Source organism: Anopheles coustani, chromosome X, assembly GCF_943734705.1.
Source record: "Anopheles coustani chromosome X, idAnoCousDA_361_x.2, whole genome shotgun sequence".
Classification (NCBI taxonomy): domain Eukaryota; kingdom Metazoa; phylum Arthropoda; class Insecta; order Diptera; family Culicidae; genus Anopheles; species Anopheles coustani.
This window is the reverse complement of record NC_071290.1, coordinates 10486066-10512852: the sequence shown is the minus strand read 5'-3', so window position 1 is coordinate 10512852 and position 26787 is coordinate 10486066. Positions and strand designations below refer to the sequence as shown.

General features: G+C 51.5%; 1 protein-coding gene across 1 annotated transcript; it reads right to left on the bottom strand.

Annotated features, from left to right (window-relative positions):
- Window positions 1-1090: 1090 nt before the first annotated feature.
- On the bottom strand, window positions 1091-26465 carry LOC131269569 (low-density lipoprotein receptor-related protein 2). Its single transcript, XM_058272003.1, has 15 exons — window positions 26291-26465; window positions 22919-23062; window positions 22658-22789; window positions 21519-21791; window positions 21181-21435; window positions 16970-19285; window positions 9915-15778; window positions 8425-8831; window positions 6850-8354; window positions 6461-6773; window positions 3374-5142; window positions 3132-3293; window positions 2763-3048; window positions 2408-2664; window positions 1091-2329 (listed from the first exon to the last, which is right to left on the bottom strand). The coding sequence occupies exons 1-15, from the start codon at window positions 26463-26465 to the stop codon at window positions 2100-2102; spliced, it is 14088 nt and encodes a 4695-aa protein (XP_058127986.1). The 3' UTR covers window positions 1091-2099.
- Between the last annotated feature and the right edge of the window lie 322 nt (window positions 26466-26787).

Sequence of the window (26787 nt, the reverse complement as noted above, 5' to 3'; positions counted from 1 at the left end):
GCTTAGGATGAATTATGTTTACATTATTTCAATGTTTGATGGTTTGTTGCATTCAGACTAAATGGAAAAGTTTTATTTATTTGTGTACGTTATTTCAGTTGTACTTATAAATGACTGTATTTGTAAAAAAAAGTAATTTATATATTTCGGTTGATTATGAGTTTGCATGTCTCATTTGTCATCCAATAGTGCGTATTTTTTCTAGTCTCGTTCTAGTGTACTACCCATCAATTTTGCCCAATAGCAGTCGATTGATTTAGAATCGTATCCACCACTCTGATTGTGTGAATGAAATGTGATATAATCAAAAATAAAATAAAATTTAATTTCAACCTGCTGGATTACCCATAACGCCAATGCCCATAATATCCAGAAATCTTAAGGAATATTTTCTGTTGCACTTATACAATAATTTTTAGTTGTTCCGTTTCCGATACATTTTATACTCATTTGAAAAAAAAACTATGGTATCTTGTAAAGAAACGAGAATCAATTAGTCTTCGCAGAATGCTCAAGTACACATAAGTTCTTTTGGCTGTTATGAACAAACAGAGATAATAAATAACCATACAGATTAGATTTAACTCAACGTGTGAAAAGGACGAACTTGACTTACGATTACGATACGATACGTTTTTGATGTCGTTTCAAGTGAGACAAATCGCCCGAAAATCTTCGTGCTGAAATATTACTGAACATCTAATGGATCATTCACGATTTATGAAGGTGAATATCGAAATATTTTATAGAATTTCTCCCCGGGTGAAAAAACTATGAAGAGTACTGGTTATGCTTTCTTAAGTCACACAAATGAATATTTTAAATATAAATAAGTACTCATGGTGTTGAAAACCAGTACAGGCATGTACAGCTTGGACGTTCGACCTTTGACTAAGATCAGAGTAAAAATTAAGTTCTTGTCGTGTGAAAGTGCATTTCAAAAAGGTTGTAATTGAATAGAATTGTGAAGTACATGGCAGTTTTACCATAAATAGACCTCGTAAACACAATTATAAATGAAACAAAAATTACATTGGGCTGAAAAAGATTGTATTTTACTTTTTCGTATAGATGGAACTACTGGCTTATTACGGACACAGATTGGTTCATCATTATCATATTTCCTACCACCGAAGGTACCGCATAGAGCTGTGACAAAGGTGGTGCATAGGGCACAGGTTGTAGAAACTTCTTTATTGCTCTTTGTTCACATAAATATTTCAATGTTTAAAACTCATTATTAACACAAAATCGCTTTAACTATATACACAACTAATAGTTATACCGTTTACTACCACTTAGCTCAATTTTTAGCTATGGACAAATACTGAATCCGAGCCGCTTACGTTATCCTTTTTTGTGCCATTTCCAATCCTTACTTTTAACCTTGATGCTGCTTGACGATGTATCGAAAAGAAAAACTAAATCATTACAGATTCGTGTGCAGCGTTACTATTTCTCTTTCTTCTTCTCTTCTATGTCGGGGTCCAGTAGATAACGGTTGGCTGTAATAGTATAGCGCTATTATTGATTGTCTTGAACGGTGTACGTGCTGCAATTTTAGTTAATGCATAAAGAGTTTCAGTGTTCGTACCTGAACGATTTTCCCAACGGTTAAAATTTTTTTTCTTCTACCTTTCCAGTTCTTCTATGCTTCTATGCTATGTTTGTTCTTTCACTTTCACTCTGTGGAGTTGTTCCATAGTTTTACGTGTTCGATTCGTTTTTCGTAGATAGCTTTTTTTTTCAAAATCTTAGACACCATAGTGCAAAATAAGGATATGTGTGTATTAACTCATTAATATCCAAAACATTATATAAAACGGGAAAAAGTTTAGCTTTTCAGCCTGCCATGCTGTTGCTACATGCATATTCATTTTTTTTTCAGACTATGTTATCCTCTGCCTCACAGTTCTGTCACTTGTGGATTGAGCTTTGCTCCACACACATTTACAAAAATAATAATAATAATATTAATAATAATAATAATAAAAACAGGAAAGTACGACTTCCAAATGTTGAATAAGCCGCACCCTCGGATGTTGGTTCGAATTATTATACGTTCTCACTTCGCGGTTTTTTAACGTGTGCACTTAGCTCTAACATTCTGATTTGTCCTCCTCTACCAGTAGCTGTGTGTCTTTGCCGGTATCGTGCATGGACGGGTTAAGCTCCTTCGGACGCAGGTTAAGCTGGGGCGAGGTTTTATGTGTAATGCTGCTGGGGGCCAGTATGGCCGACACAGGCTCGATGAACGGGCCACTGGAGATCGAAGAACCGTCTTTTCTGCCGTTCGCTTTGCCTACATCTGCGGGTACTTCATAAATGTCTAGACCGAGCGGCGGAGAAAGAAACCGATATTCATGAGAATAAAACAATAGTTGGGTAACTCTTGCATGATACTAACCGGAAGGTATATCGCCGGCAGCCGTTGCATCGGTACCACCCTGGACGGCATCGTACATTGGGTTGCTGAAGTCAGTATTCTTGTTGTTCAGTGTGTCCATGCTGTAGCCATCGAGTGGCGCGGCAGCGGCGTTCGCTAGTCCAAGGCCGCCTGGCGCGGGAACCCTCTGGGTGGACGGGAATTCGGACGAATTGAACTCTACGTTCGTACCTGGACGGAATGATACGCTCTGCGATGAGCTCAGGCTCGGTTTGCCGCTGAAATGAAAAAAGAAAAAAACAACAGTGCACCCAGCGTTAGTCGTGGCAGTTACGAAATGTGTCCACTTCCTTCAGCATCGCTGGCGGATACTAACAAGGGGCGCTTTTTCACGATGACAAACAGCCCGATGGCGACGATGATCAGCATCACGATCACCAGCGGTATGAGGATGGCGGCCGTGCTGCTTCCGGCCGAGCCGAGTATCTTCTCGCTAAACACCTCGCAGTGGGCACCGGAAAACTCTGGCAGGCAGACGCACACCAGCTCCCCGCTGCTGCCACCGCTGCTCGCCCCGTCGCCCATCGCTTCGTTCGCTTCCTTGCACAGACCTCCGTTTACACACGGGCAAACATGTGGCGCAGGTCGTGGTTGTTCGGCAGCTGCGAAGGGACACAAATAGAAAATTAAACATAGAATAGTTAAAGCCAACCTGTCTGGCAAGATAGTAGAATCGTTCACTTACGTGCATCACAAACGACCTCGGTGGTGCTACGATGCGATGTCGGGGCGGAATTGTCCGGACAGGAGCAGCGACGTCCACCCGGCACGAGCAGGCACAGATGCGAACATGGGTTGCGATAGCAGGGGTTGTTCAGGGTGGTATTGTAACGTAAATCGTGGTAAACTGATGTGGAAGAGACAGAGAGAGAAGTGTTAAAATTGACCGAAATGCAAAACAAAACCGTCCGAGTCGCATCGTCTTACCCTTAATACTGGATGGATTGGCCAAATTGCGTTGCACCGCAACCTGAACGCCGCGTCCAAACTTGTCCTGCTTCAACAACTCTCCGGTGTCGCGCGTCACCCAGTAGAGACTCGACTCGAACACGTCCAGCGAGACGGGATGCTTCAGCAGATCGCCCTTGAGCACGGTCCGGCGCATGGTACCATCCGGCTTCATCACCTCGATGGTGTTGAGCTTCGTGTCGACCCAGTACACCATATGGTCCTGCGAGTAGTCGACCGTGAGGCCAGCCGGATGCCGGATCGCCTCGGTGATGACCGGCCGGCGCTTGGAGCCGTCCATCCACGACACCTCGATTTTCGGTGCGGAACCAGCGTCGGCCCAGAACATGCGGCCGAGCTGTGGATCGACCGCGATCGAGGTCGGCACCTCCAGGCCGGCCTGCACCAGCGCCCGCCGGTAGCGACCGTCCGTCTTCGCGACCATGATGCGACCGCGCGGCTTCGACCCGGTACGGTCCGTCTCGGCCCAGTAGAGATTCTCCGCCACCCAGTCGACGGCCAGCGCCGTTGGCTTCGTGTTGCCCTTCATGTTGAGGTCCTGCGCGTACCCGACCTTCGCCTCGCCGTTGGCCGCGTTCACCATGTACGAGCGCTTGATGGTTTTCTCGTAGCTGTCCGTCCAGAAGATCATCTGCGTCTCCGGGTTGTAGTCGAGCGCCTCGATGCGCTTCTCCCCTGCTATCACATCGAACTGTCGGTTTTGACCCGGATCGTACGCCCGAATCTCCGGCCCGCTCGACAGCACCAGCAGCGGCTCGTCCTTCACCGCCTTGCACACGCCCGACACGCTGTCCGAGAGGCGGAAACCGTCGCGGCACGAGCACTGGAACGTGCCGTTCAGGTTCGTGCAGAGCTGCGAGCAGCCGTGCGTGCCGGTGGCGCACTCGTCGATATCGATGCAGTGCTTCTTGTTTGTCGCGTCGATGATGAACCCGGAGTAGCAGGCGCAGATGTAGCCGCCATCGGTCAGGTTGACGCAGTGCTGCTCGCAGCCGCCCTTGGTCAGCGTCGAGCAGGTGCTCGTATGGTGACAGCCGAGCTCGTCCGAGCCATCGCCGCAGTCGTCCGCGTAGTCGCAGATCTGCGCCCGGTCGATGCACTTCTTGTTCGCACACTGGTACTGCGTGTACAGGTCGCACGGCTTCTGGCGCGTCGCGCACAGTGTCATATTGTTCTCGTCCGAGCCGTCGCCGCAGTTGTCCACGCCGTCGCAGATCTGGTAGCGTGCCACGCACCGGTGGTTTGTGCACTGGAAGCGGCGCAGCGTGTCGCAGTTGAAGTTGGTGCAGACGGTGGCCGCCTCGTCCGAGTTGTCGCCGCAATCGTCCGTACCGTCGCACAGATCCGACGGCAGCACGCACAGGTTGTTGGTGCACTGGAAGCGCGACTCCGGGCAGTAGCGGCCGCCCGGGAACCGGGGCGGACAGTTGATCTCGTCCGACATGTCGCGGCAGTCCCGGTCACCGTCGCACCGGAAGTACGAGGCGATGCAGTGGCCCGACGTGCACTGGAACGTACCGTTCTTGCACTGGAACCCTTCGCAGCTGTACTCGTCCGAGTTGTCACCACAGTCGTCCTCGTGGTCGCAGCGCCACCGGCTCGAGATACACTTGCCATTGTCGCAGCGGAACTCCGACTCGGAACACTCCCGGTACTTGCCCTTGCACTGTGCGTCCGTCTCGTCCGAACCATCGCCGCAGTCGTCCGCAAAGTCGCACATCCATTGTCTGTTGGGATGATGAAATGATGAAATGACCATCAATGTGTCAGAGAGATAGATTAACTGAACGGGGGTTAATACCCGATCCTCACTCGGAAGGCAAGCTTCGAGTGTTTTCGAAATGCGTTGTCCGAGTGTGACCGCGGGCAGTTTTTGCACCATCTCATTTGTTTCTTTTTTTCACTACGCCACAATGGTTTGGAGTGCAGCTTCTTCGAAAACACATTCATGTACGAATTAGTACATTTTTATTCAAGTATTTTTGGAAATTCTAGCTTTTCCAAAACCAAAAACGGGACGAGTGAATATAAAACATGAATGTTGCTTCTTTTTGTCCAAAAACATCTATCAACACATTTTGTGAGAAGTGGCAGCAATGTTTGAAACGAATTCACTAAACTAATTTGTTACTTAGTTCATGCTGGCGTAAAGTGCTCGAATAAAAGCTGTTTGTTGTTCCTAGTGTATATTCATCGATACAATAGAATAACCCAGGGGTCGGCAAAGTTTGGCCCGTCAACTGGTTTTATCAGGCCCCTAATAAAATATTAGTGCTTCATACAAAAAACCCATCTCATTTGAGATGTTCGATGAGATAAGAGTTAACCCTTATCGGATTTTTTCACGATGTCAGATTGGTTTTTTCCCGAAATGAAGATTGATAGAATTGTTGAACGAGTTGTTCAATACCAGTTGACTTTTTCGTATATATCCAAAGTCCCACGGCAATAATTCGTTTACTTTGTATCCAAAATCGGTACATACAAGGAATACAATTTTACGAAATAAAATTTGGCTCTCAATACTGAAATTTATCAAAGCTCAGCTATTTTAGTTACTCAGTATAATAATTTGTGTACAGGATCAATTTCAAGTAAAATTTAAAAAAATAATTACCAGTACAATAAACCAAAATGAATATGTTGATTAAAATCCAACGAAAATAAGTATGAAATAACGATAAAATTTTAAATAGTTTAGCTTAAACCACTTTTTAAGTAACTTTACTATTTAGAAAGTTGATACTCTGTTCAAAAGAGTTTAGTGTTATATTGAAAACATTAAAACATCGTGTATGGTATTCAACCCGCGTTTTCAGTTTCTCTACAACAAACACAAGCAGCTTATGAGTACCAAAAGTACTATCATAGTTACTATAGTACTGACCATCATTCAATAGATAATTCTTCAGAAGAAATATTATTTTTTCTTCTCTGTCATAAATACAAAAACACAATGAAAGTGCAAATTTTGAACCATTCTCTCAAAACGACAAGACCGTGAAGGGGTTAAATACGTGTGATGGACGCCGACGGCTAACATACCTTGGGATGCATCGGTTGTTGCCGCACTTGAAGTCCGTCTCGAGGTTGCACTGCGGGCAGTTTTCCGGCTGCTCGTCACTCTTGTCGCGGCAGTCGTCCTTGCCGTCGCAGAACAGCCACTTGGGAATGCAGCGGTAGTTGGACTGGCCCGGGCAGCGGGACCAACCGGTGGTGCAGTTGCGCTGCCGGCACATGTACGCCGGCTCGTCCGAGTCGTCGCCGCAGTCGTTGTCGAAGTCGCACATCCACAGCTTCGGGATGCAGCGCCCGTTCTTACAGCTGAACTCCGTCTCCGGGTCGCACGCACGTTTGTCTTTGTGAAATAAAAGGTGTTTTGGTTGTTAGGATTGCACGTGACAGCCAGCCGGGAGACGTGACGGGATACTTACGACATATTTCCGGATCCTCGTCGGAACCGTCCTTGCAGTCGGCGTCGCCGTCGCACTTCCAGCTGTCCAGGATGCAGCGGCCGCTCGCTTTGCACTTAAAGTCGGATACCGGGCAGGGTAGGTCGCAGTTCTGCTCGTCGGAGCTGTCCCCGCAGTCATCCGTACCGTCGCAGATCGTCGTCGAGGGCGTGCAGTTGCCGTTGCCGCACTGGAACGTGCCGGCCCGGCAGTGACGCGCCGGGCAGCTGTCCGGCTCGTCCGACCGGTCCTTACAGTCCGGCTCGCCGTCGCACTTCCAGAACCAGGGGATGCATTTTTCGTCCGCACCACCGCACCGGTGCTGACCGGATGTGCAGTTGGCGATGCATACCTTCTGATCGCGGGCCAGATAGAACTGGTTCGGGCAGGCGCACCGGTAGCTCGGGGCGCCCTCCTCGATGTACCCTTCCACGTTGAGGTAGGTGGACTCGAGCGGTGGCGCCAGCAGGCACAGGTGCGAGCAGCCACCGTTGTTCGTACCGCACGGGTTCGGGAACGGCACTTGGCGCAGCGGGTGGCTGATGTGGACGTCGTACGGGCGGTGCGTGGTGTTGCGGATCACCGTGTAGTTGGCGCCGGTAAACTTGTTCGCCCGCAGTATCCCCTTCAAGTTCCAGTCGGTCCAGTACAGGTAGTCGTCGAAGATGGAGAGGGCAAAGACGTGCGGCACCTTGCTGCCGGACAGCACCACGTGCCGGTGGCGGCCCTCCAGGTCGGCGAACGCGATGTAGTCCAGATGCGCGTCGGCCCAGTAGATGCGGTCGGTGAAGTAGTCGATCGCGAGCGCGTTCGGCCACGCAATGTCGTCCTCCCACGTGAGGATGCGCGTGAAGTTCGACCCATCCATGCCCATCTTGGCGATGTAGGCCTGCAGGTGCCAGGAGGTGAAGTACAGGTACCCGATGCCCGGGTGTACGACGATGGCGCGCGGGTCGACCACGCCGGAACGGAGCGTCTTGCGGCGCGTACCGTCCAGCTCGGCCACATCCAAGTTCTTCGAGTGCCTATCGAGCCAGTACAGCTTCCGCCCAACCCAGTCGATGGCGATGCCCTCCAGACCGTGCGAGTCGTGCTTGATCACCGCCTGCTTCTCGATACGCACGCCGTCCACCATTGCGCCGAACGGCGACTTGAAGATCGTCTTCGCCGTCACGTCGCAGAAGTACATCTCCTGCTGCTGCATGTCGAAATCGATGGCCACGACGTTCATCAGGTCCTGATGGATCAGATTGTACTGGTGTCCATCGATCGACATGTTGCGCACGTAGTACTTGTTGCTGAAGATCAGCCACGGTTCGATCGCATCCTTGCGCTTGCACGTGTGCTCGTCGTTCTGCCGCTCGTAGTACCGCTCGTCGCACTTGCAGTAGTAGCCACCCGGAGTGTTCGAACAATGCTGCGAGCATACACCCGGTGTCTCAATACACTCGTCGATATCCGCACAAGCCTTACCATCCTCCAACAATCTAAACACGATAGAAACACGATGAGAACGTAAGATAACAGATTTTCACAGCGGGCAAACAAACGACTTACTTGTATCCTTGATTGCAGTCACAGTAGTAGCTGGTAAGCGTGTCGACGCACTTGTGTCCGCACCGGTGTATCTCCACCTTGGCGCACTCGTCGATGTTGCAGTGCAGCGGCTCGTCCGACTCGTCCGAGCAGTCCGGCACCTTGTTGCACACCAGCGGGTAGTCGATGCACTGGCCGTTGTTGCACGTGAACTTGCCCTCTGCACACGTGCTGTTCTCCTTCTTGCAGTCCACCTCGTCCGAGTGGTCGCCGCAGTCGTCTTCACCGTCGCAATGGTACTGGTTGCGAATGCACTTGAAGTTCTGGCACGTGAACTCTTGCGGTGTGCACGTCTTATACTGGCTGTTGCAGTTTTTGCCTTCGTCGGAACCATCCCCACAGTCGTTGTCGTGATCGCACACCCAACCCTAGTGGAGTGATAAAGAAAAGGGCGCCGTCAGCGTTAATAGCTCAAGTTTGTCTAAGGGAGATCTATATGTAATCAAAACTGTGGTTCATTGGGTTTGTTATTTCGATAGGAAATAAAACATTAGGCACCCCTTACGGCTGAAATCCGGAAGGTTTATATGGCCGAAAGGCGTACCAAGGGTGTCAATGAACCAAGTGGCCCTACAAAAAGTAAAAGGAGTCCTCAGTCTTTTAACTCCTAGAACTCACTTGCTAGAAGTAAAATATATTCCATATAGCAAGGAATTCATAACTAACGTTGACAATCCACCAACTTCTTTGGGCCAGAAGGTTACTTCAACTGGCCTTATAGTTAAGGAAAACTGAGAAAAGATGGACCTTGTACGGATGTGTCGATCGAAGCCAGTTACTCAAACTAAACGGCTCGAAACTCCTATCAAACATGTTGTCGGAAAATCGCGACCACTTGACCATCATGGATGCTGTAGCTTATTTGAAGGTAGACGATGACAAGTGGTAAAAAAACCTGGTACTTTATGTCCCTTTTGAAGTATCTTACAGCATATTTTAAATGCTTTGGGGTCCCTTAACTCCCATAGAACGCGGAGAGACTATGTGCACAAAGCCAATGTTCTTTATGGCCAGACTTTCGGCACATGGAGATGTGTATGGTGTGCAGTGCCTTCCGGAGTTTAGAAACTTTATCAGAAAACATCATAAAGGTATGATCCAGTAGTTAGGAAATACCTGGCCACAGCAAATCATGCCCTAAGACCATCGGAGGAGTTTAATGCTATACCGCTACGGGCAATGGCGTCGCAAGGGTCATAATGGAGCATTTGATCTCATATTTTCGGATTAGCTCAGATCATATAAACTAGAGAGCCGATCGGATCATGAGAAGCTATTCCTTCTCCTCATCACTAAGTGAGCCAAGTATCCCGAAAATGAACACTTGTTGGTCGATATACCATATCGATTGATGGAGAAAAACGTATCCGATAGCTCCCCAGGGTTTTATAAACATATGATATTTTAATATTGTACCAACTGCTTGCTCGGAGCGGATGTCGAATGGTTACCTGATTGATGCAGCGTCCGTTGGCGCAGGTAAACTGATCTTCGGCGCACGGCTGGGGCGATGGGCAGTTCTGTAGCGTGATGTTCTCGTCGGCACCGTCCACGCAGTCCGGATCGCCGTCGCAGATCCACTTCTTGGGGATGCACTGGGCGCGGGCCCACGCCTTGTTCTCCTGGCACGTGAACTCGGTGTCCTCGTCGCACTTGCGGTCGTTGCACTGGTGCCGGTTGTCCTCGTCGGAGTTGTCGAGGCAGTCGTTGTCGCCGTCGCAGATGTAGATGCGCGGTATGCAGTTGCCGTTGTCGCAGGTGAACAGGTCGCCGAAGCAGGTGCGGCCCTCCGACTTGCAGTACTCCGGCGGCTCGTCCGCCCCGTCGCCGCAGTCGTCGTCGCCGTCGCAGTACCAGGTGGCCGGGATGCAGCGGTGGTTCGGGCAGCGGAAGCTGTTCTGCGGGCAGGTGCGCTGCGCACAGTGCAGCGTATTCTCGTCCGAGTTGTCACCGCAGTCGTTGTCGCCGTCGCACAGCCAGTACGGCTCCACGCAGATGTTGGTGCGGTCGCACTTGAGGTGGTTCGGCGGGCAGGTCGTGTTGGTCGGGCAGCGCTCGTGCGTTTCGTCCGACGTGCCGTTGTCCTTGCAGTCGTTCACCCCGTTGCACACCTGGCTCTGCGGTATACAGCGTCCGTTGGCGCAGGTGAACTCACCGTCGACGCACGGCGGGTACGAGCAGCCCTCCTCGTCCGACCCGTCCTTGCAATCGTTCTCGTGATCACACTTCCACGACTTGAAGATACACCGCCCGTTGGCGCAGCGGAACTCATTGGGGGCGCACGAGTGGAACGCGCAGTAGTTGACGTCCTCGTCCGAGCCGTCACCACAGTCGTCGTCACCGTCGCACGACCACATGCGCGAGATACACTTGCTGTTCTGGCAGTAGAACTTGCTCGCGTCGCAGGTGTGGTTCTTGGGCGCACACATGCGACCCTCGTTGACCGGCTTGGTGGTGTCGTTGCACTTGCACTCCGGCTTGCCGTTCACGCCCGGGTGGCAGCTCTGCGCGCACCCACCGTTGTTCTGCATGCACGGGTTCGCCTGGCACTTCTGGCGCGTGGAGCTGTAGATGTGTATGTCGCGCGGCGAGTCCTCCAGCCGCTTCACCATCTCGAGCACGTTCGCACCGGTGTGCTTCTCCGCCCGGTAGACGCCGCGCAGCTGCAGATCCGTCCAGTAGATGTAGTTCCGGAACACGGTGATCGCGAACGGGTAGATGGTGGCCGCTATCAGCACCTCCCGGTTGCGCCCGTCCAGCTGCGCCCGCTCGATCTTCTCCCGCACCGCGTCCGTCCAGTAGAGCATCCGCTCGTCGTAGTCGATGGCGAGGCCGCTCGGCTGCGAGAGGTCGCGGTCGACGATCGGGCGCTTCAGCGAGCCGGCCATCGTCGTGCGGAATATCTTGCCGGACGTGCCGAACCGGCCCCAGTCGGTGAAGTACAGCGTGCCGTTGCACGGATCCAGCACGATGGCGCGCGGCCGCTCGACGCGCGCTATCATCACCAGCTCGGTGCCGTCGGTGTTCATCGCGTAGATCGAGTTGTTCGAGCTGTCCGTCCAGTAGATCTTCTTCTGCGTCCAGTCGTACGCGATGCCCTCCGGGTTGATGCCGCGCGTGATGATGGGCGTCACGTTCGACTCGCTCGGCTTGTCGCCCTTGAGGAAGGCGATGCTCGACCACGGTCGGATCTGCGTGAAGAACAGCTTGTTGTCGGCGTAGTCGAAGTCGAGCCCGACCACGTTGGTGAGGTTGACGACCGGCGCGAACGGCACGTTGGTGGAGGTGGGATCGAGGTCGATGGCGCGGATTTCGGTGCGCGTCGCGAAGATCACGTACTCGTCCGTCAGCTCGCAGTGCCGCCCGTCGCTGGCCAGCCGGCCGACGGCGCAGTCGCACCGGAAGCTGGGCTTCTGGTTGTAGTCCGGTGGCAGGGCGAAGCACAGCTGCTCGCAGCCACCGTTGCCCAGCCGCAGGCACGGGTTGCCGTCGTCCATCGGCTGGTTGTTGATGTCGTAGATCGTGATGTCGCGCAGCTTCGGCAGGTTGGTGCGCACCCGCTCGGGCAGCGTCGTGTTGCCCGGGAACTTGGACGCCCGGAACACGCTGGCCAGGTTCCGGTCGACCCAGTAGACGTCGCCCAGGTGCACCGCGATCGCCATCGGGTTGGCGAGATTGCGGCGGATCACCTGCCGGTTGCCGCCACTGTACGACACCTTCTGGATCATGTCCAGCTTCGAGTCGACCCAGTACACGTCGTGCGTCAGCATGTCGACGGTGAGATCGCGCGGGTTCGAGATGCCCGACGTCACCACCGGCGTCCAGTTGGAGCCGTCGAGGTAGCACTTGCCGATGCGCGGGTACTGCCCGTAGTCGATCCAGTACAGCAGGCGCTTGATCGGGTTGACGGCCAGCTCGCGCGGCGCGTCGTTCGTCATCTTCACCAGCACCTTGCGGTGCGTGCCGTCCATCCACGCCACCTCGACGTAGTTCTCGTGCGGGAACACGTTGGTGAAGTACATGTTGCCCGCCACCCAATCGATGGCGATGCCCCGGACGCCGTTGCTGCCGATGCCGTCGCGCACGATGTGCTGCAGCTCGGTGCCGTTCGGTCGCACCCGGAAGATGCCGTTCCAGTAGCCGCGGTTGTACTCGACCCAGTAGATCCACGACTCGCGGTAGAGTACGTCGACGTGCAGGATGTGGTGACCGGTGCCGGTGATCGGTACCATCGCCTCGGTGCTATCCCGCAGGCTGTAGCCGCGCGTAGTGTCCAGCTGCGACACGACCGCGAACGTCTTATAGGGCGTGCAGGCCACCTCGTTCTCCTTCTTGTAGCCCATGCCGCAGGCGCACACCCGGGTTGCACCGGTGTGCGGGAGGCAGAGGTGCTCGCAACCGCCGTTGTTCATCGAGCACGGGTGCTGCAGCAGCGAGCGCTTGCGGAAGATGACCATGTTGCGCAGGTCGGGCTCGTTGTCCAGTATCAGCTTGGCGTTGTCGCCGTTCGGCAGGTCGACGCGTGCCAGCTTCTCGTAGGTCGGGTCGATGAAGAACAGGCGCGAGTCCAATACCTGCAGGCCGCGGGGTCGTGCGATGGCGTTCTCCTCGCTCAGCACCGTGCGCCGACCCGAGCCATCGTAGTCGATGGACAGGACGGCCGGCGGTAGCCGCGTGCTGTAGTACACCCGGCGCTTCTCGCTGTCGACGGCGATCGACTCCGGGTACTGGATGGCATCGTCGAGCACGCGCGGCTCCGTTCCGTCCATGCCCGCCATGGCCACCTTGGTCGGCACACCGAAGCCACCCTCGTCGATCCAGAACAGCTTGCCGTCGGTCGGATCGAGGGCGATCTGCTTCGGTTTCGCCACCGCCGTCCGGTTGCCATCGTTGGCCAGCACCACCGCGCGGTACCGCACCTTCCCGTCCACGCTGATGGCCTCGATGTTGGAGGCGATGCGATTGCCCAGGAACAGGTTGCGTCCGATCCAATCGAACGCGATCGTGCAGGCCGCCCCGACGAGGCCACTGTCGCCGCCGAGGAACTCCGTCCGGTTGCCGCCACCGTACGGCGTGGCGTAGATCGTGCAGTTTTCGTCATCCGTGTCGTCCGCCTTACCCTGCACCCAGTACAGCGTCTCGCCCTTGCGATCGTAGTCCAAGCTGACGCCTCCCTCGATGCCAACCACCGGGATGAGGCCGCTCGAGCGAGCATCACCACCGTTGAACGGTACGTCCACAATCTGGTTGCCCTTCAGCAGCATAATGAACGGATTTTCCTCCTCAGCACAGCGACCCTCCGATAGCAATCGGTACCCGGGCCGGCACTTGCACGCATACCCGGACGACTCGGACGGGCTGAGCAGACACACATGCTGGCAGGTGGCCCACTTGCACGGGCTCTCGTACAGCGGCTGCAGCGACGGATGGTGCACGTGCACCGAGAGCGGCTGCGAGATCAGATGGCTCACCACCGTCTGGTTGGTGCCGCGGAACTTGTGCGCCGACAGTACCCGGTTCAGCTGGCGATCGGTCCAGTAGAGCGTGTCCTCGAACAGCGACAGCGAGTGCGCGTGCAGGAGGTAGTGGCTGGCGGCCAGCACCTGCTGCCTGCCGGTGCCATTGTAGTAGCAGAAGTCGATAAAGTCCAGCTTGGAGTCGGCGAAGTAGACGCGCTGCGTCGCCACGTCGAGCGTGAGGCCGTTCGGCCAGTAGATTTTCGTGCTGACGATCGTCTCGCGCATCGTACCGTCCATGCCGATGCGCTCGATGCGCGGGTTCTCGCCCCAGTCCGTCCAGAACAGCCACTTGGCGGACGGAGCCGGATCGAGGCACATGCCGCGCGGTTGCGTGATGTTCTCGCGCACCAGCACCAGCCGGTTGGAGCCGTTCTCGTGCGCCACCTCGATCGTGTTGAGCTTGCTGTCGAGCCAGTAGAGATTCTGGCCGATCCAGTCGTACGCCAGCCCCTCCACCAGGTCCAACCCGGTGGAGATGATCTCCTGCGGCTCCTGGCCGCGGTCGAGACGGGAGATCTTCTTCAGCTTCATGTCGCTCCAGAAGATCGTGCCGGTGTGCATGTTGGACGCGGTCGCGACCACGTTCTCCACGATGATCGGGACGCGCTCGAGACCCTGCTCCTTCAGGTCAGCCACCAGGATCGAGTGTCGGTTCGAGATGATAAGGAACGCGGCCGAATGGTTGACCGCCTTGCACGTGTGCTTGTTCGGCTCGAGCACGTACCCCTCGATGCACGAGCAGAAGTACGAGCCCTTGGTGTTGGTGCAGCGCTGCGAGCACAGACCGGGCGGCTTACACTCGTCCAGGTCGTGGCAGGTGTAGTTGTCGGCCGCCAGCTCCTCGCCCGGCGGACAAATGCACAGCGCACCGAGTGGCGTCTTCTGGCAGCCGTTCGAGCAGAGGCCGGACTGGTGCTGGCACTGCGCCAGGTCGCACCCGATACCCTCGTCCGCTCCGTTCGGGCAGTCGATCACGTCGTCACAGACGGACGTCAGGTTGACGCACCGCCCGGTCACGCCCGGACACGCCCACTGGCCGTGCGGACACCGCAGCGGGGGCGTCACGCACGCATGCTCCACACTCTCGTCCGACCCGTCCCCGCAGTCGTCCTTGCCGTCGCAGATGTACGCCTTGTAGATGCACTTCGCGTTCGCGCACTTGTAGAAGCCGTTCGGGCAGGTGATCTTGCTGCAGTCCTCCTCGTCCGAGTGGTCGTCGCAGTCGTTCGAGCCGTCGCAGTGCCACGCGATCGGGATGCACACACCCGACGACCGGCAGCGGAAGTGCTTCTCCAGGTTGCACTGGTTCGGCTCCATGGTCGGGCAGCCGAGCTCGTCGCTGCCGTCGTTGCAGTCGGGAATGCCGTCGCACTTGTACGGCTCCTCCACGCACTGGCGCAGGTCGGCGCACTTGAACTGGTTCGCCAGGCACGTGATCGGCGGGCAGTCCTTCTCGTCCTGCTTGTCGAAGCAGTCGTCGTCGCCGTCGCACACCCAGCTCTGCGGTATGCAGTGGCCCGTCCGCGGGCACGTGAACTGGAAGTAGGCGCACGTCTTCTCCGCACACGACGGGCCCTCGTCCGAGCCGTCGCCGCAGTCGTTCTCGCTGTCGCACTTCCAGATGTTCGGTATGCAGCGCCCGTTCTCGCACGCGAACTGCGACGCCGCGCACGTCACGTTGCCGCACTCGAACTCGTCCGAGTGGTCGCCGCAGTCGTTCTCCTGGTCGCACCGGAAGTTCAGCGGGATGCAGCGGCCCGATTTGCACTGGAACTCGTTCGTGCCGCACGTCGGTTCTGTGAAGGGTAAGCATGGGAGGGTGAGAAGGATACGAAGGCAAAGGGGGAACTACACGAATCTTCACGACGAAACTCATTCATGTGAATGTTCTATGAAGAGGGATTCGCTCCACGAATCGATCGCTGAATCCGATTCATAAAGAATCTTCACGGCGAGATTCATTCATCTCAATATTCTATGAAGAGGGATTCCAACCTTGAATCCGATGCATGAGATTTATGAATCTCTAAAATTTATTAATCTCCTACATCAGTGATGTCAAACTCAGTTAACCTTCCTCCCAAAAAAGGTTTACGGGCCAAAACGAAACATTGCTTGGATTCGTGAAAATAGGTTCTTATCAGTGTGCTTTTAACTTAACAATGAATCATGTTTACACTTTTAAGTTTTTAGTATGTATTATATTTTTTGCCTCTTACAAATTTGCGATGAATCATATCCAACTGTTAATTATCACGCCGACAAAGAGTAAGGGTTTTACCCAGATTTTTCGAGACAAGCTAAAAATAAATAGCGTTCATGGAAAACAAAGCTGACGACCTACAAGAGCATTTTAAATGATATTACAGATGATCAGCAATCAGTTAGCTGTAATAATTATGCAGTTTGACTTATCTTAACTCTCTACTGGATATGATTTCGTTAGAATTTGAAAAACGATTTGTGAACGATGAAGATATCGCTTACGACGGAATTCTTAATCGCCAACTATTCATGATCCGTCATTCTCTATCATGAAAATTCAGATTCATTGATGCTTTTCAAAGAATCACTCGAATTCATGATTCTGAATCAGATTCACACAACACAAACATAGACCAGAGTTATGTCTTTCCGATAGAGATTCTTCAATCTGAATGATTCTCTGCTTGGCTTTCTCTCTCTCCTTGAAAAATGCATGATTCCCAAAGATTCATAAATGTTAAAAGAACAGAAAAGTAAAAGCCCGAAAAATTGTCACTTGATCCACGCCAATGAAAGAATCATGAAGATTCACGAAAGATTCATTATGGTTTCCAAAGATTTATCTACGTTTCGAGAAGATTCAAATCCTAAAAGATTTATAAACCAATCTGAATGAACCTTAGAGGAAAGAATCATATCAATAAATCTCGGCTGAAGATTCATAAAGCATAACATTAAACAGACACGCGGTGAGGATACGCCTCACATACGACGTTACTTACTGGTGCAGTTCTGCTCCTCGTCCGAGTTGTCCAGACAATCGTCATCGCCATCGCAGATCCACGACTTTGGTATGCAACGCTGGTTGTTGCAGGTGAAGTCCCAGGTGTTCGGGCAAGCCTGCATCGGTGGCTCCGCGTTCGGATCCGACAGGCAGGTGCGTTCGTCTTCGCCGAGCCGCTCGCCGTATGGGCAGCCGCATCGGACTACCAGCCGCACCGGGGACATCGCACCCGGGCCGGTTATGACGTCGGAGGTGGTGGTTTCGTTGCGTGGCAACGCGAAGCAGAGCTTCTCGCAGCCGCCATTGTTCACGCCGCACGGTTGACTGCCGTCGATCACCTGCACCCCGTGGCTGTACACCTTGACGCCGTACAGGCGGTTGGTCTGCGGTTCGCGTACCATAATCTCCTCCTGCTCGCCGTTCAGCTTGTTCAAGCGCACGATCGCATCCAACCGCCAGTCGGTGATGTACATCCACTCCTCGTGGATGACGATCGAGAACGGGTGGCGGATGAGCCGCGAGTTGACCGTCCGCACGTCCGTGCCGTCTAGGTTGGAGTGCTGGACGTGGTCCAGTAGGGCGTCGCACCAGTACACGCGATCCTCGCGGAAGTCGATCGACAGCCCGTTCGGCCAACCGAGCGTCACATTGCGGAACACCATCAGGCCGCTGCCGTCGGCGTTCGCGCGGCTAATGTTGGCCGGTCGGTCCCACTCGGAGAAGTAGATGTAGCCCCGGTTCGGGTGCACCACGATGGCGCGCGGTCGTTTCAAGTTCTTCAGCAGCGTCCGGCGATAGCTGGTGTTGCGCGTCGACAGCACGTTCAGCGTACCCTTGCGGCTGTCGATGTAGTAGAGGTTCTTCGACACCCAGTCCACCGCCAAACCCTCGACGCCCTCGTTCTGCGAGGCCAGCACGATCTCGCGCCCGGTACCGTTGCGGTGCACGCGGTAGATCACGTCCTGCAGCACGTCCGAGTAGTAGATGTGCTCGTCGACCGCGTCGAAGTCGAGCCCGACGAAGCGCGCCCGGCGCGACACCACCGGCAGGATGGCGTCGCTGAAGCCCTCGATGACCGGGTCGAGCACCTTGCCCTTGATGAAGCGCTGCTGCGAGTACATCAGGAACTCGAACACCAGATTGCAGTTCATCAGGTCGCGCGACAGCTGGAAGCCGGTATGGCACGCGCAACGATACCCGAGCCCGGACGGTGCACCCTGCACCGCCGTGACCACGCACATCTGCGAGCAGCCGCCATTGTTGTTGCCGCACGGGTTGGACACCTTGGGTTGCGTCAGCGAGTGCACCGCTATCAGCGCTCTCGGTTCGCGAATATCCTTCGCCTTGAATATCGACTGGATGCTGGCCGTACCCTCGAAGCGGTCGACCGACATAATGCCCTGCTTGGTGGCGTCGGACCAAAACACGCGATTCTCGAACAGCGCCAACCGGGACGGGCTGGGCACCTGCTGACCGCGCAGGATCATCACGCGCTGCTCACCCTCGTAGTTGACCGACTCGATGTAGTCGAGCAGCGAATCGCACCAGAAGACGCGCCGGGCGATGACGTCCACCGCTACACCGGACGCCTTGTACGCCGCCTCCGACACGATCGACTTGGCGTGCGTGCCGTCCATATGAGCGCGCAGTACATGGCTGCCGTCGGCCACGAACATCAGACCGGCGGTTGGATCGAGCGCCAGATCGGCCGGGCTGGTCAGGTTGGAGCCGAGCACGACCGCATGCCAGCGTCCGTCCAGCTCGAACACGTCCACCTTCTGCCCGACCAGGTCCGCCACGTACACCTTGTCGCCGATCCAGTCGATGGCGATCGCCACCGGCGCCCACGTTCCCGGCAGCGTCAGGTCGTACCCGCCGAACCCGCCGTCCACCAGCACCTGCGACTGCACCTTCCTCGTCTTGATGTCCGACCAGTATAGTAGGTTCTTGGCGTAGTGGAACGAGAGGCCGCTCGCGCCGGTTGCGTTCGCGACGACGCGCGAGTCCTGCCCGTGTGCGCTCATGCGCAGGATCGCCCGATCGTAGGCGAAGAACAGCTCCAGGCTGGAGGCGGTTGGCGCGACGCAGCGCGTCTTCTCCATCAGCGTGTAACCGGCGGCGCACGCGCACGAGAACGACCCGTCGGTGTTCGTACACAGCTGGTCGCAATGGCCCCACACGGTGCACTCGTCCAGGTCGGCACAGGTACGATTATCCGGCGACAGCGTTCGCCCGACCGGGCAGTAGCAGACACCGCCAGACAGGGACGGGCCGCACTTGTGCTCGCAGCCCAACGCTGGACACGACGTGATCGCTGTTGGCGTAAAGGAGAAAGCAAACGATAAGAGCACTGAGCACCTGCCACACACTACACGCTGTCAAATATATGCTCATACAATTTGTTCATAGAGCCGAAGTGAACAAGGCATAGTTTTTGTTTGTTTTACTTTTCCATTCATTGCTAATATTCAACACACCAATGCAAATAGGGGTCATTTAAACCCCGACACAATTTTTTATTTTAATATCTCAAAAAACTATAGCTAAAATAAAAATTTCAGACTTTTCTGTTCGACCAGTTCCGAGAACCAACTTGACTATGCCTAAAATCCTTTCTAAGGACCCTTATTTTTGAAGCGCTATAACTTTTGAACTATTTTTACAGATTTTTCAAATCCGTAAGCTGTTACTTTTTAGTTTGTTTGCTGACTATCTTTTGGCGCTTTTAATTTCTTTCTTTAATTTTCCAAAGCAATGTAGTTTAGTGTTAATAAAGCAAATCTACCCCCATGCACTATTTTGATGAGTTTAAAAAACCTGAGAACCTAACGCAATATGTATGGAATCTGTTAGGATTCGTCCTAAAGAGCGCGAATCAAAACCACAAATTAAAATGAATAGACGCTGAACGAAAAATGTAGCCTTTATTAAAACTTAAATTTTTATCGCGACTGGCTGACTTTGGCCCGACTTCCTCTATTTATACTTTTGACCCGGAGGCGATGGCCGACCTCAGGGGTCATCGATCGGCGATCAGTCAGCTGATCGCTAAAGTGACCTGTTTTTGGTGTTGTCATTTTCTATCGGGCTTTCTTTACTGAGCCGAATTAACAGCTGGCGTTAGGAATGAAACGTGTTTCTAACAGAGCCATTGTAAGGTACAGTGTGGTTTAGAGGTACGATTACCAAAAAAGATCCATCCTAAGTCGTTCCATTAATCCGAGTTAACAACGTCAGGAAACAAACTAGACGAAAATCAAAATGTTGTGTACGTTAAAATGGCCCAAATAGAATAATAATCTTTTAAGGAGGATACCAAGTTGTTGAAAAACGTCGCATTTGATGGATTTGACAACCCATCATTTGATAATTCTTTAAATACTGCTCTGCTACTTTTGCCACACGCATAGCGTTTGTACATTCCGATGAAATCTATTTATCCTGTAGCAATCTCATGCTCAGTTTTCATAAAGCGCAAGCAACCAGCCGGCTGGTGAGAAATGGATTTGCAAAGATTTGCGCACCTGTTATTAAGTATGGAAACTAGTTATTTGTTGATGACACGCAAATCAATATTGAATGCGCTTTCATTTGCATCGGCTCACGAATAGTAACACGTCTACACGAAACGAAACAAGGGGACAGCAAAAGTAATATTTTCGCGTGTATTTTCATTTTTTTTCTCTTCATGTGAATTAAGCCTCAGACTGTGTTTTTACTTGACATGTAAGGTGGTAAGGTCAACGATCTACAGTCATTAATGAGAGTTTGCATGTCGTGAAGACAAATAAAGAAAAAAGGTGTTTGAACAAGATGAAATGCCTTTTAACATATTTATCTTGATCAATAACTGGGAACTTGACTGACATTATAGTCTAGAACGACTATCAGGACAGTAGATTTCAATTTAGTTAATTTTTTATAAATATATTGTATCAAATTAAAACAAAACATGTAATTGCAATCGTTTGAGTTTGAGCGAATATGGCGATGAAAATAACGTGCCGCATGAAACGGGTTCAGAAAACATTGAAAGTTGGTGAAAAAATGGCTGGTAGTATGACTTCAACACAGGTATGCTATAATTGATCTATCCAAAACAAAGCTTGCAGTTAAAATAAAGTCCAAGAAAATCCAATCTGGTGTTATGAAGTAAATGATGTTTGGATTTGTATGAGAATATATTGGACACCGTGTACATCGACTTACAGCATGCAGTTTCCTCGTCCGTTCCGTCTTCGCAGTCTCGCTTGCCGTCGCACAGCTTCGACCGGACGATGCATTTCGCCACACCGTTTACGCCTCCCCTTGGGCACAGGAACTTGTTGTCCGGACACGCGATCGCCGTGCAGTTCGCCTCGTCACTTTCGTCCGAGCAGTCGTGGTAGCCGTCGCAGTGGAAGGTGGCCGGTATGCAGAGCGCATTGGCGCACCGGAACTGTCCTCCGTGGCACGGTGGGAAGTCTGGAAAAGGTGCGAAAACGGGGGGTGGGGTCATTGGGGGCGAGTGGCTCGCTGGGGACGCTGACGGGTTCTCCGGCACTTACTGCAGCCGACTTCGTCCGAGTTGTCACCGCAGTCGTTCTTGTGGTTGCACTTGAGCGCCGTGTCGATGCAGCGAGCCCCGTTGGCGCACCGGAACTGGTCCAACCGGCAGGCCATACCATGGCAGCCCTCCTCGTCCTTGCCCGTCCGGCAGTCCAGGTAGCCGTCGCACCGTTTCTCCTTGGGAACGCAAATCTCCGCCACGCGCCCGTTCTGGGAGACACTTTGCGCCGGTGCCCCGCACCGAATGTCGTCCGGTTGGCACTTTCGATACGCTGGCGAGGTAGAGCAAAACATTGTGTGAAGAAGCAAATCATATATTTCCCAGTACCTTTTATTACGACTTCTGATGATACTGCTCCTTTCGACAAGGCAAGTGTGTACCTATATTTACTGATGTGCGTACTGAGTAAGAATGAATGATTGAGTAGAAGCTTACGAATGAATGATTGATTTAAACCCAAACAGTTAATTTTTGTTACTCCTTTTGATTTGAATTCTTAACAGGGTGAGTAGAGTTGAGGGAACAGGGTGAGTGAGTACAAGAGTTGCTAGTCGCCATAGAGAATCGAATCTCAAATAAGGATTCAAATCCTAACAGTGAGTAAAAGAGTTGCTAGTCGCCATAGAGAATCGAATCTTAAACTGTGATTCGAATCCGAAACTGGGACTTAATATACGAACTATATATGAATACACATACAATTTAGGAGATCCCAAATTGGGATTCGACTCTCTATAGCGAATAGCAAACTCCTTTACTCACTCATTCACTCTTTTGGGATTCGAATTGCTGTTAAGGATTCAAATCTCCTCGACGACCAATAAATCATTTAACACATTTTAAATCACAAAAGAGTGACTTCATGATTCGAATCATCGTTATGATTGTTCACTCTGATTCAAATCTTTAAAAAGAGATGTTAGCCTCATCGCTAATATCTACTACTATATGCGCCGCGTTTATCACACTGGATAGCATTGAATATCATAGGTTGTACAACGGGTGTACGGGGTAAATCCCACCATTCTCTCCTCACCGGAAGCTCCTAGCGGTGATCTCATCAGGTGAACATTCATAATGATAGTGGACAGCGCACCGTCTATGGGCGGGCTAACGGTGAACGTGAGCAATACTTACTGCAGTCCGACTCGTCCGTTCCATCAATACAGTCGATCGTCATGTCACACTTGTAGTGGGGAGGAATGCAGTACGTCTTGTTGAACACGTACTGCCCGCAGCTTATCTGTCCCGGTTCACATTCCGGTGGAGCTAGTGGAAGGGAACGGAGTGGTTGGAGAAAGAGATGTTTCAGAACTGTCCCCCGTCGCTCCTCTACGTTGAGGTACATATGGGCAGGGATCAACAGGCACGGGTAACGCCTTGCTGTGCACTACTTACGACAGTGGTTCTGCTCGTCCTCGCCCTTATCGCAGTCCTTTTGATAGTTGCAAACCGACGTCTGCGGTATGCATTTTCCCTCGGGGCACCTAAACGTTCCGAACGGACATGGCACGTCAGTTTCGTTCCTAAATATACTGCCACCTGTCAAGGATAAATATGATAGTAATTAGCTCGGTTGCTCTTCTTTTGGATTTTAAAGTATCTTCTTTATTTCCAACTCCTGACTTATTTCCTGATCTTTCAAGGTAAGATATCATCGACATATCAAGAGAGGTAATAACCCCACACGAATACTTTGCCCATTTTCTAATGTTTGACTAAGCTCTTTTACACTCTAAGAAAAGTCCGCTTGAGATAGTCTTCCTTCGCTTTAAGGAATTCATATAAATCAAGGAATACTATCATTTGGGAAGCCATATTTAATGATTAGTGGATTGATTCTCATTGGTAGGCACTACACAACCTAGTTCAGATGTTAGGTCTAGGTTACATTTCAAACTAGCAACCTAAGATAACGAAAAGGCACCCCGAAAAAGGGGTTTAAATTGTTCTCTCTTTTCTTCTGATGTACGACTTCAGCCAAGGTAAAGTGCTGTACCAATCATCTATTACCGATTTTACTGATGGTGTTTCTCCGTTTTACGGATTTTGAAGAATACCATTTGATTAACAATCTTCAAGGAATGTGGGAAACTGTATGAATTGCACCCGCTTTTCAGAGTTGCTGAAGCGGAAAATATGAACGTTAAAGTACTTCATATACAAATAGTCAAAGTAAGGCTCAGTTGGTAGCGTAGGCTTCGATCCAAATGAGAACAATGTCAAATATGTGGTGACTCTTAGTCCGTAGGATTCATCGTCTTAACCTTGTTTGTCAGGTAGCTTACTTCATGGGCACGTTTGATTGACATGTGCTCCTCGTTTGCAAGTATACATTCGATAGACGTGGACGTGGACATCTGTATCAACTTGCGTAGAGAAATTGCACAACATCAAATAGAAAACTGCTGGTCAAATAATTAGTTTTACTTCTCGGGTCTGGTGCTAAAAAGTCCTGCCGTTGCATGCAATATGGCGGATTAGTGACCGCAGATGTTGCCTTGGATGGGTTATGTTAAAAGCTGCTGCACTCGCAGTAATGATATGGATGAGGTAAAAGCCCCACGCTAAGCGATGGGGAACGATGTATATTTGTGGTGCAGCACATTAATAAATTGAAATGCCAAAAAAAAAAACAGAGTAAGGGGGGAAATAAAACCGATAACGTGCATATATTTTGCGGCTGGGCAGGAGCCAGGTAGCTCATCTTGTACTGCACGCGCTTCATTTGCTACATTTCAATTTCGGCCACCTTGCTACTTTTCCTTTGAGCTGCGAGCGAAACGCTCGACTACGATGTAAAAGGTGGCCTAGGCTTAGTCGAAACGGCGAACCTCGAAAAGTCAATGAATCCAACCAGACTGCCTACCCGGCCCGTTTACTTCCCGTTGCCGGAGGGAAAAGTGAAAGTTTCGTAGGCACCCGGGTTTGTAGACGACGGGGCGGGAAAGAAAAGCAACACACTCAACCCCGGTAACGACCACATCGAGGTGGGGGGGTGGATGGTCGGACTTATCGATTCGTGGAACAGAGCAGTTGTCGGGCCACAATGGTAGGATTTTGATTTGGTTTGTTTAAAAGACGCGCACCAGTAGCCGTGTTTTTGCTTCTTCCGGTACTCGTCCAACTCGACCCCTCGTCGGCACGTCAACGCCTTTCACACCGGGTTGCGGGTGTGCGTGTGAACGTGCACGGGGAGGAAATCAAGCTCGGGAAGCACGTTGATCGACTTCCGTCTTGGGCCGAAGGAAACGGCGACGGTGAGTTGATAGGAAGTCGTGCGCTATATGAGCCCCACTTACGTATAGCAATGAGAAAACCCGACGCACAGCCAGCAAACGGGGTAAAACCGGAAAGTTTTGAACTCTTTCACAAACGTCTTCACGCGTTATACCACAAGTTTTAGCTCGTGTTGCATTTTGTTTCCCCCTACTTTGGCCTTCGAACTATTTTAAACGAAAAGTGGGTGACAGCAGCAACTAGTTCTAAAAAATTGGAGTCCCATAAATAAATGAACATGCAACATAAAAACTGTAGTATTATTAAAAACAAGTTCTTTTGGCAGCTAAGTCTTCGTTTTGCCTTCGAAAACCGTCAATTTAACAGATTTTATAAACGAATGTTATTAAAAAAGATTGTACTAAAAAGTGTGCTAAAACGCTTCAACGATTCGAGTCAAACGATCATCAAAATGCTTCTTTTTCTGAAAGCTGCTCTTGCCTATTGCAGTCTTTAGTGAGATTCTTACTCAAACAGATGTTGAACTTGATTTGTTAAAAGAGTTTGGGGTACGTAGACTATTACCTGAGGGACGTTCTTTGGTATTACGCGATTGCTATTGCTTTATCTGCGAAGAGGACAAAAATCGTCAAAAAGAAGTCGCGTCGAATCATCATATAATTACAAATTTACTTTAAACTGATGGCAGAGAATGACAAAATATTCCATTTTGTACACTGGGTTCCATCAACCACCAGTTCCCGGACGAATAAATTAACTACACAGCAAGGGATCTCTAAGGAGCATCTAAGGAGCAGAAGATGGTTTAAATATCACTGTGTAAAGCCCCGAGAGCTGGCATAATGAGGTACGCTTCAGCAGATAGAAAAAAATGATACAAATCAGCAAAAAAAAAACAACCATTCCAACGAGAATAGCTTCTCGCCAAAGGTTGATCGTGACGCTGCACTTCACGCGCAACCCCGAGTGCCGAGACGATTGCAAATGTTGCGAAATTTCACAGAGTGTACGAGGATTGTGTTTTTTGATTGGTAGAAAACCGAATCTCGTACATCGCTACCGCCGCGACGGATAATCCCACAGTTGCAGAGAATATAAACCTGTTGCAGCCGCCAGTTGGGGTTTTCCCAGGTGTGCAAGAACATTCTGGTATGATCTCCATAGCCCGAACGATTTCTAAATGTTACGTTATTCTATCACGGTTTCGTTCGCATTCCTACCACATCATCCACTTAAGCGATTTTTATCTTTTGCATAATCGTGTTTGTGTAACGTGTTCCTCGCTCTAGGGCTTAGGATTTGTTGAGTGTTTGGGAAACACATTTTCACCGTGCATATGATCAAGAACTCCAGAACTCCTGAAAAACGCTCCACAGTAAAACAAAGTTAAAGAGTTCACTAAATCACTGTACGATGAGCTAAAGCTTTAGAAAAAGGAAAACTCCTCCATCTTCTGCAATGCATCATGGTGGTCCACAACTTTTCCAACCATGTTGAAGGTTATACAACTGATCACACAAGTGCACTTACCTATTCCTAATAGTGATTCTGCATTAGCTGTGCTTGCCATGCAGACTGCCAGTAGCACCACAATGGCCGACTGAATGTTGGAGCAGCCGAAAACGTTCGGCCATATTGCAGTGTGTGGCGTGCGCCTTCGCCAGCTCGGCTTCCCGCTGCCGTCGTCCGGAGTCGACAGCTCCATCTTGCAAGCGCAGGAATCCAGAACACCTGTCCGAGTCTTTATTGTTTCTGGTATTTGGGGATCTGTCTCACCACTCCACACCACTCCACCCCTATTCCTCACGCACACCCGCGGCCGCCGGTGGTCCTACCGGGGGCTACCGGGCAATGGAGGGATTTACCGTGACTACGGTTTAGAGTCTTAGAGAGCTCGCCCTGCCGATTCTCTAGCTTTCACTCAAGGTTGTTCTAGTTTATTTCCACGTCATGCAAATTACAACCCGCCGCACGTAAACTCATACCCCCTGCTCGGTCACAACAAGGCTACAGGTAGCGATGCTAAT

What these genes read in the sequence shown, in the direction of transcription:
- LOC131269569 (XM_058272003.1), bottom strand. Translation starts at nt 26,465, where the DNA reads ATGGAGCTGTCGACTCCGGACGACGGCAGCGGGAAGCCGAGCTGGCGA. An exon ending in AACGGACGAGTCGGACTGCA is followed by an intron (nt 21,792 to 22,657) that starts GTAAGTATTGCT and finishes CTACCTCGCCAG; the next exon opens with CGTATCGAAAGTGCCAACCG. An exon ending in GACTGCAATCAAGGATACAA is followed by an intron (nt 8,355 to 8,424) that starts GTAAGTCGTTTG and finishes TATCGTGTTTAG; the next exon opens with ATTGTTGGAGGATGGTAAGG.